Below are 13,591 nucleotides of genomic sequence, written 5' to 3' on the forward strand. Positions count from 1 at the left end.
AGTTTAAAATCTGCAATCTTTCTCAATATAAATTTTCACAAAGCTCTATAAATATCTTCCTAAAAGGTTAATTCTACAGTGCAACCATGGAAAACATTTCATGATTTTTATATTCTTGTGATGTTACTGTGTCCAAAAATTATACTTGCTTGAACTTTTATTTCTTTTAGAAAACAGGAAGAAAAAAAGGCAATAAAAACTTGCCCCAATTTGCTAGAGCTGCCATAACAAAGCACCACAGACTGGATGGCTTAAACAGAAATTTATTTTCTCACAATTCTGGAGGCCGGAATTCTGCGATCAAGATGTCAGCAGGGAAGGGTTCTTGTGAGACTGCTCTCTTTAACTTCAGATGGCTGTCTTCTCACTGTATCTTCATACCACCTTCCCTCTGCACCTGGGTCCAAACTTCCTTTTCTTATAAGAACATCAGGCACACTGGAATAGGGCCCACAATAATTACCTCATTTTAACTTAATTACCTCTTTAAAGGCCCCATCCCCAAATACAATCACATTCTAAGTCCTGGGGCTTAAGACTTCTACGTGTAAGTTTTGGGGAGACACAATTCAGCTCCTAACACTCTCCATGGCTCGATGTAAAGAAAGTGCAATTGAATGTCATCATGCTCCATTATTTAAGCCCCAGAGAATGCAATGAAAAGGTCAGAACCCCGTGCCTTCTTGAAATAAGTCAACTGGTTATAGCTAGGTTTGGGATCAAAGTCATCTCATCCACTTTGTCTTGGGAGAGGTGCTGGACTTCTCATCATCTTGGGGGAAGAAAAGACTGACTGGTAGTAGAGGGAAAGAGCACAGGACACTCAGTGTTGTTTAACAGTGGTTTTGATAAAGCATAAAGAAAACAACAGAATGACTAGTTTCTTCCCATTTCCTAGTCTTATTTTTTATTTTCACTCACTTTACTGTTTAAGGTTTACAGAAAACATTGAATATAAAGTACAGAAAATGACTACACCCTCCCCCTCCCACTGCAGTTTCCCCTATTATTCACAACTTGTACATCTGTTACTATCGATGAATACATTATTAACCAAAGTCCATCATTTACACTAGGTATCACTCTTTGTGTTGTACAGTTCTATGAGTCTTGACGAATGCATACCATCATGTAGCCACCATTGTGGTTCATTCACAAGTTTCCAGGCACTCAAAATCCCATGCTACACCTAGACATTCCTTCTTCCCTGTCCCCATACCCCAGGTAACTACTAACTTTTTCCTGTCTTTACAGTCTTGCCTTTTCCAGAATGTCATAGCTGGAAGCAAACGGTGTGCAGCCTTTTCAGATTGTCTTTTTTCACCGAGAAATACGCATTTAAGGTTCCTTCACGTCTTTTCACAGCTTGATAGCTCTTTTTTTTTTTTTAAACACTGGATAACATTCTATTCTATGGATGTATCACAGATTGTTTATCCATTCATCTACTGAAAGGCACCTTCGTTGCCTCCACATCTCACAATGATAAATAAAGCTGTTATAAAAATCCCTGTGTACGTTTTCAACTCATTTGGGTTAAACACCAGGGAGCGTGACTGCTGGATAGTATAGTCAGATTATGTTTAGCTTTGTAAAAAATGCCCAAGTGTCTTCCAAAGTGACTGCACCATTTTGCATACCGACCAGCAATGCATGAGAGCTCCTGTGGCTCCACATCCTCATTAGCACTTGCTGTTGTCAGTATTTTGGATTTTAGCGATTCTAACAGGCACATCTCATTGTTTTAATTTGCAGTTGCCTGATGACGTGATATTGAGCACTTTTTCGTATTTGCCATCTGTATATCTTTTTTGGTGAGGTATCTTGTGCAGATCTTTTGCCTCTCTTTGAATTTTTTTAGTTGCTGACTTTCAAGAGTTCTTTGTATATTCTGAATACAAGTCTTTATCAGACATGCATTTTGCACATATTTTCTCCCAGTGACTTGTCTTTTCATTCTCTCAACAGTGTCTTTATGTAGAGCAGAAGTTTTCGATCTTGATGAAGTCACACTTATCTTTTTCTTTCATGGATCATGCCTTTGGTGTTGTATCTAAATACATCACCAAACCTAAGGTCACCTCTGTTTCTCTTATGTTATCTTCTAGACATTTTAGAGTTCTGCATTTTACATTTAGGTCTCTGATCCATTTTAATTTTTGTAAAATGTCTAAGTTCTGTGACTGGATATCCAGTTATTCCAGTACCTTTTGCTGAAAAGATTATCTATGCTCTTTTGAATTGCCTTTGCTCATTTGTCAAAGATCAGTTGTCTCATTTGTGTGGGTCTATTTCTGGATTTTCTACTGTTCAATTGATCTATTTATCTCTTCTTTCACCAATACCATATTGTCTTGATTACTACAGAATATACAGTAAGTCTTGAAGCCTAGTAGTGACAGTTCTCCAACTTTATTCTTCTTCAATATTGTGTTGGCTACTCTTTTGTCTTTCTATAAACTTTAGAACCAGTTTGTTGATACCCAAAATAATTTGCTGGGATTTTGATAGGAATTGTGTTGAATACCAAATTGGGAAATACTGACATCTTTAAAATATTGAGTCTTCCAATCTGTGAACATGGAATATCTCTCCATTTATTTACATTTGTATTTCTTTCAACAATTTTGTAGTTCTCTTAGTATAGATCTTGCACATATTTTGTTAAATTTATACCTATGTCTGCCTGCCTCCTTCCTGCCTATCTCTCTTTTTTTTTTTTTTGGTGCTAATAAAAGTGATGTATTTTTTATTTCAAATTCCAATTTGAAAGCAATTGACTTTTGTATATTAACTTGGTATCCTGTAATCCTGTAATCTGGCTGTAATTGTTTATTAGTTCCAGGATATTTTTTGTTGAGTTTTTGGGATTTTCTATACAGACTATCATGTCATCTGTGAAAAAAGACAAGTTTTTTTTATTCTCCATCTATATGCCTTCCCCCCCCTCCCCTTTTCTATGTCATGAGTAAGGACATCTAGTATGATGGTTAATAGGAGTGTGAAGGTCTTACAATTTTTACTTTTCTTATAATTTTTACTTTATTGTTTTAAAAGTATTAAAGTGGGCTTCACCAAGAGATTAATTCCTTGTGTAGGGACTATTCCAATACACTAACAGAAGTTGGAGGGGAGAGGAATAAGGAGGGAGGAAGTGTGTTAAATTTCTCATCATAGCACGGCACCAATTTTACTAAAATTAAAACATTTCAAGAATATATACCTTATAATAACTCCAACCTAATGTTTCCTCTTAATCTAAGAGTTATAATTAAGGAGCAATATAGCATGTGGTAAAGAAATGTTTATCATCTTACATTCAGAAATTTGGAAATTATTTCATTTTCATTTCAGTTCATTTTTCTTCTGTTAAACTCAGATAAACTTGATATTTTAAATATAATTTTAATATGATCATATTTTTATTATATATCTGTATACTTTTTCTAGCTATTTACCTAGATATCTTTCAACCTGTATGTTTGCAGAGCGAGAACTGGAGTGGGTTCATCTGTTAACAAAGCATTTTACTGGATAAAGGATAGTGGTTGATTTTTAACATTTTCTTTGTACTTGTCTGTACTGTCTGAATTTTAAAAATAATTAGCATGTATTATTTTTGATAAAAATGTTATTTCAGGGGTTTCCCTAGTGGTGCAGTGGTTGCGAGTCCGCCTGCCGATGCAGGGAACGTGGGTTCGTGCCCCGGTTCAGGAGGATCGCGCATGCCGCAGAGCAGCTGGGCCCGTGAGCCGTGGCTGCTGGGCCTGCGCGTCCGGAGCCTGTGCTCCGCAACGGGAGAGGCCACAGCAGTGGGAAGCCCACGTACCGCAAAAAAAAAAAAAAATGTTATTTCAAAAATATAATCACAACTGCTTAAAAAAGATGTACTCAACAACCAAAAAAATTAAGATAACAGCTATATGTCCAAATATGGATGGAATTTGCTCTAAATACATACTATAGTGTTAGATTTTGACATCATGTTTACACAGGTTCTACCCTCTGAAGCAGTACCACATAACTTAGGGGGTTAGGTAGCAATCACTGTCTTAACTTTTCCCATCTGCCTCTACATGAGGGATTAAAATGCTACAGCAACCAAAAACTGCACAACCACAGACTTAATTATGCAGAATCTACTTTATGAAACAACTAAATTGGTGGACTATCCTCTCCACTCCCCAATTAGCAAGTCTTATTTCACATACCTTAAATCTTAGGACAATAACCCAGTATCATTCCTAAATTGTTAACAATAATTTTTAATATTATAATTAGTGTATGTATAAAATAGCAGCTTCTTTATTGAATCAAGATAAATATAAGCTGTCATAAGTTAATATGCTTTTTAGATATATTTGACTCATAGATTCTTTTTCTCTTGCAATTATTTTAGAAAACTAAGTCATCTGTAGAGTTTTACTATCTCTTGTTTTATCAAATATCTTATTACCTTAAAAAAAAGGACTTAAAATTTTTTTTAAAATTTAAACTAGTAAAAATTGTCAATGGAAAAAAATTTAAACAGTATCAAACCTAAAGTAGCAAACATCATCAAATCTATATCAGATCTATATCTTTAAAGGCTTTCCCTGAGACATATATAAATACATAGATGTTGTGATATTTACTATAATGTAACCCAATGTGGTACATATTTACTATTTTGTGGTATGATATTTACTATTTTGTAACCCAATATAGAACTAGCTCAATTACTGCAATGAGAATATAATTATTAGAGAATTACATGTTTTAAAGCAGGCATACCTCATTTTATTGCACTTCACTTTACTGTGCTTCGCAGATACCGCACTTCTACAAATTGAAGATTTGTGGCACCCATGTGTTGGGCAAGTCTACTGGCACCATTTTTCCAACAGCATTTGCTCACTTCCTGTCTCTGTAACACAGTTTGATAATTCTCATGATATTTCAAACTTTTTCATTATTTTTATATTTGTTATGAGGATCTGAGACCAGTGATCTTTGATGTTACTATTGTAATTGTTTTGGGGCACCACAAACCACACTCATGTAAGACAGAGAACTTTATAAATGTTGTGTGTGTCCTGACTGCTCCACTGACCAGCTGTTCCCCCATCTCTCTCCCTCTCCTCAGGCCTCTCTATTCCCTGAGACACAACAATATTGAAATTGGGCTAATTAACAGCCTCTAAGTGTTCAAGTGAAAGGAAAAGTCAATTCATGTGCCAAACTTAATTGCTGTCTTTACGGAGAAATGGCCACGGCCACCCCAGCTTTCAGCATCCACCACCCTGATCAGTCAGCAGCCACCAACATCCAGGCAAGACCCTCCACCAGCACAAAGATGACCACTCACTGAAAGCTCAGATGATGATTAGCACTTTTTAGCAATAAAATATTTTTTAAGTAATGTACACTTTTTAGGCATAATGTTACTGCATACAACAGACTATACTATAGTATGAACATAACTTTTATATGCACTGGGAAACAAAAAATTCATGTGACTTGCTTTATTGTGATATTTGCTTTATAGCACTGGTCTGGAATTGAACCCACAATCTCCGAGGTACACCTGTACCCATTTTGAAAACCTATAGAAAGAAGATATAGAGGTACAATTTTTTTTTTTTTTTTTTTTGGCGGTACGTGGGCCTCTCACAGTTGTGGCCTCTCCTGTTGCGGAGCACAGGCTCTGGACGCGCAGGCTCAGCGGCCATGGCTCACGGGCACAGCCACTCTGCGGCATGTGGGATCTTCCCGGACCGGGGCACGAACCCGTGTCCCCCACATCAGCAGGCGGAGCGCCACCAGGGAAGCCCTAGAGGTATAATTTTTAACTCTCTTTCAGAGAAGCACAGAGATCTTGCTTGTTAGTAAAATAAATGTAAAAAAAAATCATATACCCCATTTTCAATGAAAGATTATATTTTTCTACTTTAAGGAACAAAAGACTAGAACTCTGGGTAAAATATTGCTTAACCTACTTGGAGGGTGTATTATTTAAACTTGGCGTTTTTTAAAAAAATCCTGTATCTATACAAGGGTTTTTAAACTTTCTTACTTCAAGCAGAGATTCAGGAATCTAAATGGAGCATTAATTCAGCTTATCTCAAATAACACTATATTTCACTGATATTTTTAAATTAGGGGCAATTTAAAATTTCTACTATTTATACTTACAATTTATAGTCGACATTATTTATGTCAAAACAAAATTTTTAAAACTTGATTTAGTGATGTGCGTATAGATCTTTTCCACATCATGAAAAAATTCAAACATACGTAAAAGTTGAATTGTTCAGTGAATACCCATACTACTACACCTAAGAATCTTTCAATGACTGTACACTTGTACCTGTACACTTCACTCCTGTCAGTGGTTATATCATTTAACTAGAGCAAGAGTTCAGTGTTTGTGTATGGTGTTTTATTTTTTGAGGTAAACTTTACATGAAGTAGAATACAAACCTTATGAGTACCAATTGATGTCGTGTGAGAAATGCACACACCTGCTGCCATGACTGAATGTCTGTACGCCCCACATTCATTTGCTGAAGTGCTAATGTGATGGTGCTTGGAGGTGGGGACTTTGGGAAGTGGGGGGGAGACTTTGGGAGGTGGGGACTTTGGTGATGAGGGTGGAGCCCCCATGGTGGGATTAGCATCCATGTGCAGATGCCATGAAGACAGCCATCTGTAAACCGGGACCACACTCTCTACTAAGAACCCAACCACGCTGGCACCCTGATCTGGAAGTTCTATCTTCCAGAACTGTGAGAAATAATTGTTTACTGTTTAAGCCATCCAGTTGATGGTATTTTATTACAGCAGTCTGAACTAAGACTCCTGTGTAACCCTAATCCTTGTCAAGTTACATTATTTTCACGCCTGAGTTCTCTCATCTTCCGTCTTAATCCCTATGCCCAAACACTGTTTTCAACATATATTAATTTTGCCTTGTCTGGAACTTCTTACAAATATTATTTACAGTATGCAGTCTTTTGCATAGACTTCTTTCACTCACCACAATGTTTCTGATATTAATCAATGGTGTTACATAAATATATATATATTTTTTCCCCTTAATTGTGGAATAGTATTTCATTGTGGAAATACATCTTTTTGTTCATCCATTCTTTGTTGATGGACCCGACTCACTTTTAGTTTTTTGGCTATATCTTTGTACAAGTCTTCTGGTGAATGTATTTTCATATCACTTCAGTAAATACCTAAAATTGAAATTGAGGGATTATAGAGTGGTATACACCTAATTTTATAAAACTGCTGGGTACCATTTTACACTCCTGTTGACAATGATAACAGTTCTGATTGATCTAATATTTATACCCAGATTTGATGTTGTCAACCTTTTTAAGCATTCTCAGGGTGTGTAGTGATATACTGCAGTTTGATATACTGCATTCTCATTATCATTCGGTTCAAATAATTTTCTAATTTCCCTCTTGATTTCTGCTTTAACCCTTTGAATTATTTATTTAGAAGCATGTTATTTAATTTCCAAATACCTGGAGATTTTTCTAAGTATCTGGTTGTTATAGATTTGTAATTTAATTCCACAATGGTCAGAAAAAATGTATGATTTGAAACTTTTTTAATATAAGACTTGTTTTATGACACAGTATATGTTCTATCTTGGTAAAGTGACCATGTGCACTTGAAAACGATGTGTATTTGCAGTTTTGGGGGGTAATGCTCCACTTGTAGACTAATCAGGTCAGGGTAGTTGACAATGTTGTTCAGATCTTCTATTTCTTTGTTGATTTACTTTTTTGTCTAATGCTGTAAGTTGTGGAACGAAGACATAAAATCCCCTACTTGTTTGTACAGTGGTCTTTTTGTTAATTTTTGTTTCCTGTATTTTTAACCTCAGTTACTAGGTGCACACAAATTTGATTGATATACCTTCCTGATGAAGATATTATGATTGATATACCTTTTATCATTATGAAAATGCTTCCTTTTTATCTCCAGTAATTCCTATGTTAAAGTCTACACTATCTAATATTATCTGATATAAACAAACCCCGGTACCAAATTCTGACGTCTCCTTATTGTTTGCATTTCCATCTATTTACTTGCAACCTATATGTCTTTATACTTAAAGTGTACTTATATAATCAGCATATAGCTAAATCTTTGTTTTTTTTTCCAATCACTTTGACATCTGCTTTTTAAGGGGAGTTTTTAAACATAAAAATTACATTTGGATGTAATGAAATTACAGATGTTATATTTAGTTCTCCTTTTTTTTTTTTTTTTTTTTCTCCCTTCCTCCTTTTGGGTTTTGGGTTAATTGCGTATTTCTCTGAATGCCATTTTAATACGTGATTGTTTTTTCAGCTATATAGCTTTGCAGTTTTTAATTTTTTTCTTTAGTGGTTGCATTCTTAACATAGTCTTAATACTACACCACTTCATGAAAAATATAAGAATGTTGCAATAGTATAGTTCCATGCACCCCTTCCATGGTAAAAGGCTGTACTCTGCTTGTATGACATTTGGCATTTCCGTATCTATGTCCATAAGTTCAGAACTCAAGGAGAAACTCTATAATTACTAAAGTGTGGATATACAAATATAGTCTCACCTAAATATCATGGACATAATGGTTCAATGTGGCGTCCACAGAGCTCAGCGGTCTGCTGTAATATATATATTGTCAGGGTGATGGGCATCACTTGTTTTCTAGGTAAGAACCTAGGTTTTCCGAATATGTGATGATATGATTATGGGTTTTTGTCCCATGTCAAGGCAAAATACTGGAGCCTGTTAATAGTTATTGCACAGAATATTTGACTACAGGATGTGCTGGGAATGAAGCAGAGTAAAAACTTTTCCAAAGCCCAGAGGTCTGTAAAACATACTTCTTCTCTCTGCCTAACAATGGAGCATGACAAGGGTACCAGAGGAATAAATGTAACTCAGGAGCAGCTGATAGAGCTGAGTTCAGAGCGAGGTTAGAACCCTCAGTGCTGTGATCTTCAGTACCTAAACGTTCCTGCTAAGTTTAAAAAAAATGTAGGTTTCTAATCCCTAAATGACTAAATATTCTGATTCAGTGGGTTAGAGGTCAGGAATTTATGTTTTTAACAGTTTTCATACACTGTACTGCAGGTGGTCCATACGTATTGTAAAGTTCACATGGGTACTTGGCCTTAGTTTTAAGAATTTTAAAATTCTGGACAGATTGGGGTGTTTAAATAAGTCTTCACCCCTAGGCCTTTAGCTCAGGTGACGTGGCCTTAGAGTCCTACAGTGATCATCCAAAGGAATGCTGTCTTTATCCCACCGCCCTTTATTTTTTTCTCTCTTCACAACACACTTTTTATTTGCCATACAGTATTTTTACTAACGTATATTTTGCTTTCTTGTCTGTTCCCTTCCCTCTCCTGTAAATTCCCTTACTAGACCGTAATAAGAGGGCATGACATATCTGGCTCATTCATAGCACCTAGTAAAGCGTTATACACCTTAGGTGCTTGATAAATAATCGAGGACACACTGATTCATTCCAAAAACGTAACATCACAGCACCATTTAGCACCAAATGTCTGGGTTCATAATAGTCTCAGCAAAATCCATAGTCGGATAACACGTATACCCTGTACCATGTCCCCACGGCAAACCCAGATCATGGCCTCAATTCCTGGGGAGTTCCAAAGATGGACACAGAGGAAGGCCAGGTTTTGCGGGTGGGAGACCGTTTCGAGGGAGGTCGGTCACAAAACACTATGTTGCTTATAAGGTTCACTGTTGACGACTACAATTAAATACGTACAAAGGGACGGGCAGTCAAGAGGTCACCGCCCAAGACGAAGCCTATCAGAGCCTGTCGTCCGGACCGGTCCAGCAGAGTTGACCCACCTAGGGAGTTCGGGTGAGGAGCGCGGCGGAGAGCACGCCCCGCCCACGCCGCGCAGGGGCCCACGCCACTCCCCACGCTCTCCACGGAACTACCCAAGCCGTCGCCGACGCCACAGACTCGCACTCCGCGAGCCCGTTCCGGAAGCGGGGCCGAGACGCACGTCGGCCTGCGCCTGCGCGCCGACGTCTTCCCGAAGGACCAATGAACGGAGGGGTGGGCGGGCAGTAGGCGGTTTCCGGTTCCGGTCGGCCTTTGTGTGTCGGCTGTTGTGCTACGTGTCTTGGACTTGGCCAGCGGACGGCGGGCAGGTGAGGCTGTGTCTGGCGGGGGCTCCGGGCTACCGTTTGGTCACTCGCGGAGGTGGCGGACGTGGGCGAGTCCGCCGGCCGTCCGCCGGCTGCCCGCACGGCGTCGGGGGAAGCAGACCCGGGGCCGCGGCCCGCGTACCCGATGGAGAAAGGCTTCCAGGGCCTCTGTCCTTCGGGGCCGGCTTTGCGGCCGCGCGGGCTCGGCCACCTTGCTGGGAACACTTCCGCCGTCTCGGTGCTGTGGTCACGGAGGGTCTCTTCGGTGTTGGCTTTGGGGCCGTGTGTGTGGAGCGTGTCTCGGGGAGCTCCCTGTGTTGTGAGGGTGAACGGGTTGATCTAGAGTCTGGATCAGGAGGCCATAGTGGGTTATTGGATCCCCTCCCCTGACGTTCAGTGCAGTGTTTCGGGTGTTGCACGGGTTTTTTTGTGTATGTTTTTTTTCCTGAAAGGACCCTTCGCATTTATCACGACATCTGTAAAGTTTAGGCTCAGTGGATTTGCAGAACAGAGTTAAGTGCAAGACTAAGGAAACAGGCGTTACTACCTGTGTGTTGCAGGGGCCCAGCACACCCGGCCCGGGACGTTTATAGAATTCCGGACGTCCTTTCAGTTCCTGGGTGAGGAACCCGGGGCTTAGAGAGGCTGCATTTCATAGAAAGGGATTTGAACCACCACCTCTTGCGGGTGGCATTAGCTCAACAAAAGCTTATCGAGTATCTGGGTGCCTGGCCACGGTTGTAATCACCTGAAATACAGTAAAGTCCAAGTAGCGAATCGGCTTCATTGGCTGTTGTACCAGTGACTGTCAGAGCCAAGGTTGGATGACATTTCTACTGTATGACGGGTTCCACAAGAGAGCCCATCGGTAACATACATATAGCCCTTTTCCTTAAAAGGTGTGTCCAGACCTAAAGGTTCAGACTTCAGCGGATAGCTTCTGAGAGTCTGGGTCTTGGTTTAGCCAGTTTTTGTGGTTTTGAAAATTGTACAGATGATCTGCCCCATGCAGAGAAACTCTTTTCTTCAAATGTTGTGTGGCCATGGTTTGGAACAGTCAGATGGAAGTCCACATTTACCTCTACTCTAGGCCCTTGAAGCATCACAGCATTCACTGCACGGGACACTGAGGTCTGGGGAGTTTAAAATAAAATATAGCAAATATTTGTTGGGTCCCAACCCTGTTGATTCCTCAGCAGGAGCAGTGGGAGGACTGCAGGGTGGGTGAGGAGCGGATCTGTTGTCAAGTGCTTATTAGACTTTTCGTAGTGAGAGCCCTTTTATATTAAGAGCTTGCGTCCTTTGTCAGTGATAAGAACACGGGAAAACCTGCGGTTTTCTTATTGCCTTTGTTTTGGTGATTGGCTGGAGATTGCAAAAAGTAATGTCAATTTACTCTTGGAGTCTGGTTTTTTTTTTTTTGTTTTTTTTTTTTGTGTGAGATGATATCGACCCACCCATATCAGGCTGGTCTCATTCACATTTTGATATAACTTAACAAGTCCTTGCTCTATAATAAATAACATCAGTGAGTATCTTTTTTGTTTTTTAAATAGGCATCATGGATCAGGTAATGCAGTTCGTTGAGCCAAGTCGGCAGTTTGTGAAGGACTCAATTCGGCTGGTTAAAAGATGCACCAAACCGGATAGAAAAGGTAATAAATAGCTTTGGAATGAGAGAAAAAAATTAAATCTTTGCATTCTCTAAGCCCTTTATTTGATTAATGTCTTCCTGTTTAATAATTGTTGCAATTCTTTCATCAACATTTTTATTGATTTATTTTGCTTTATTGCTTTTTAACATTGTTATTTTTTCTAAATTTTGTATACTTTTTACACACCTCATAAATTTTTCTCTTATGTGTATTTTCACATCGTATAAGGTTATTTGTTACAGCCTTATTTTCCATGTTGCTTTTGCCTTAGTCGTATTTAATGACTTGAGAGTTTTTAGTATCTTTCACATTTCTACTCTGGAAAATCTTTTGGAGCTCTTCCTGCGGTGCCACTCCCTCCCCAAGCCTCCTCCAAGCAAAAAAGCCTTAACGTGAAATCAACAGCATAGTTGATGCCAACCTAGGAAGTTTAACTTCTTATTTATCACAATTCATGTGTTAAAAGGTGTACCACAATTTGCTTCTATTCATTTATTGACTGCTGCCTGAGTTAGGAGGTGGGAATATAATAGAGACTATAATATGATGCATTATAATACATATATAGCATAATATATAAAAATATACAATAGGGAGCAGTCCTTGCTTTTATGGACCTTAGATTCTTTGAGAGAAGATAGTCATAAATAATGACAATTACAATTTTTAATTACTGCTATGGTAAGTATTATGGAAGGTAAATAGAGGAATATTTGATAGCATGTAATAGGAGGACTGACCAAGTCAGGAGGTCAGGGAGAGCTTCCCTGAGGAAATAACATTAAATGGAAATATTACCAGGGTCTGGGACCTTTACATAAAATTGTGCTCAACCCAGTTCGGTTTTTCAAGCCTTATTTTTGGCTTCATTATAATATCAAAGACAGTTGACCTATTATTTATAAAAAGTTATGTTCTGTGCTTTTATAATTAATACTTCTAGCAATGTTACAAAGTTTTTAAGACAGATACTGTGTATTCTGTCCATGTTTCATTTCTTTTTGGTATTCTGGTCATTTGCTAGGAAGATAAATATGTCACTGTTGGTTGATGGAATCACTAGCCTGAACATGCAGTTTATTTTTATATATCATTAAATATCAATAAAATATGAAAGTTAAAAAAATCTGTCAAATACCTTATTTACTATTAATACTGTCATGTTTTATGTAAAATTATGTACTTATTATCAGGAGAAATGTACATCAGTAAGTTTATGTCAGTGCTAATTTTTTCCCCCTATACTTGCAGTGACAATGCAAAAAATAATGTAAATTTTGTGTTTTTAAATCCAGAGTTCCAGAAGATTGCCATGGCAACTGCAATAGGATTTGCTATAATGGGATTCATTGGCTTTTTTGTGAAATTGATCCATATTCCTATTAATAACATCATTGTGTAAGTAAACTTTATGAAATAGACAATATCTAGGATAGAATGAAAATGCAAACCATTTGAGTTAACAGCCTGCTATTTCATTAATACACAGATATGTTTCTTGACTTTTTAATGTTGGTACAGTCTACTGCTGTTTACTGAGTACCAGATAATTCAAAGTGACTTTAAATCTTATATAATTTTTATAGCTACTCTGTGAGATAGGCACTAATTTTTTAATAAGTAAAATTTTAAAGGATCAAGGAAGTGAGTTAAAGGCACTCAGTATGAGACAAAACAAGTATTCAGTGACAGGACCAATATTCAAATCCAGGTCCTCTTTCTGCAATATATTAACTTGTCCACAAGAATTT

The 13,591-nt window shown here is 38.1% G+C and overlaps 1 protein-coding gene and 1 long non-coding RNA gene across 2 annotated transcripts; one reads left to right on the forward strand and one right to left on the reverse strand.

Annotated features, from left to right (window-relative positions):
• Positions 1 to 302: 302 nt before the first annotated feature.
• LOC309827394 lies at positions 303 to 10,009 on the reverse strand. The gene is made up of 3 exons (XR_014297215.1): positions 9,794 to 10,009; positions 4,774 to 4,906; positions 303 to 438 (listed from the first exon to the last, which is right to left on the reverse strand). It is a non-coding gene; the product is annotated as an uncharacterized lncRNA (long non-coding RNA).
• Positions 10,010 to 10,108: 99 nt separating this feature from the next.
• SEC61G (SEC61 translocon subunit gamma) lies at positions 10,109 to 13,242 on the forward strand (the record flags this gene model as incomplete). Its single annotated transcript, XM_082662519.1, has 3 exons — positions 10,109 to 10,188; positions 11,742 to 11,840; positions 13,136 to 13,242. The coding sequence occupies exons 2-3, from the start codon at positions 11,747 to 11,749 to the stop codon at positions 13,240 to 13,242; spliced, it is 201 nt and encodes a 66-aa protein (XP_082518645.1). The 5' UTR covers positions 10,109 to 10,188; positions 11,742 to 11,746.
• Between the last annotated feature and the right edge of the window lie 349 nt (positions 13,243 to 13,591).

This window comes from Grampus griseus (assembly GCF_964374135.1).
Source record: "Grampus griseus genome assembly, chromosome: 9".
Lineage (NCBI taxonomy): Eukaryota > Metazoa > Chordata > Mammalia > Artiodactyla > Delphinidae > Grampus > Grampus griseus.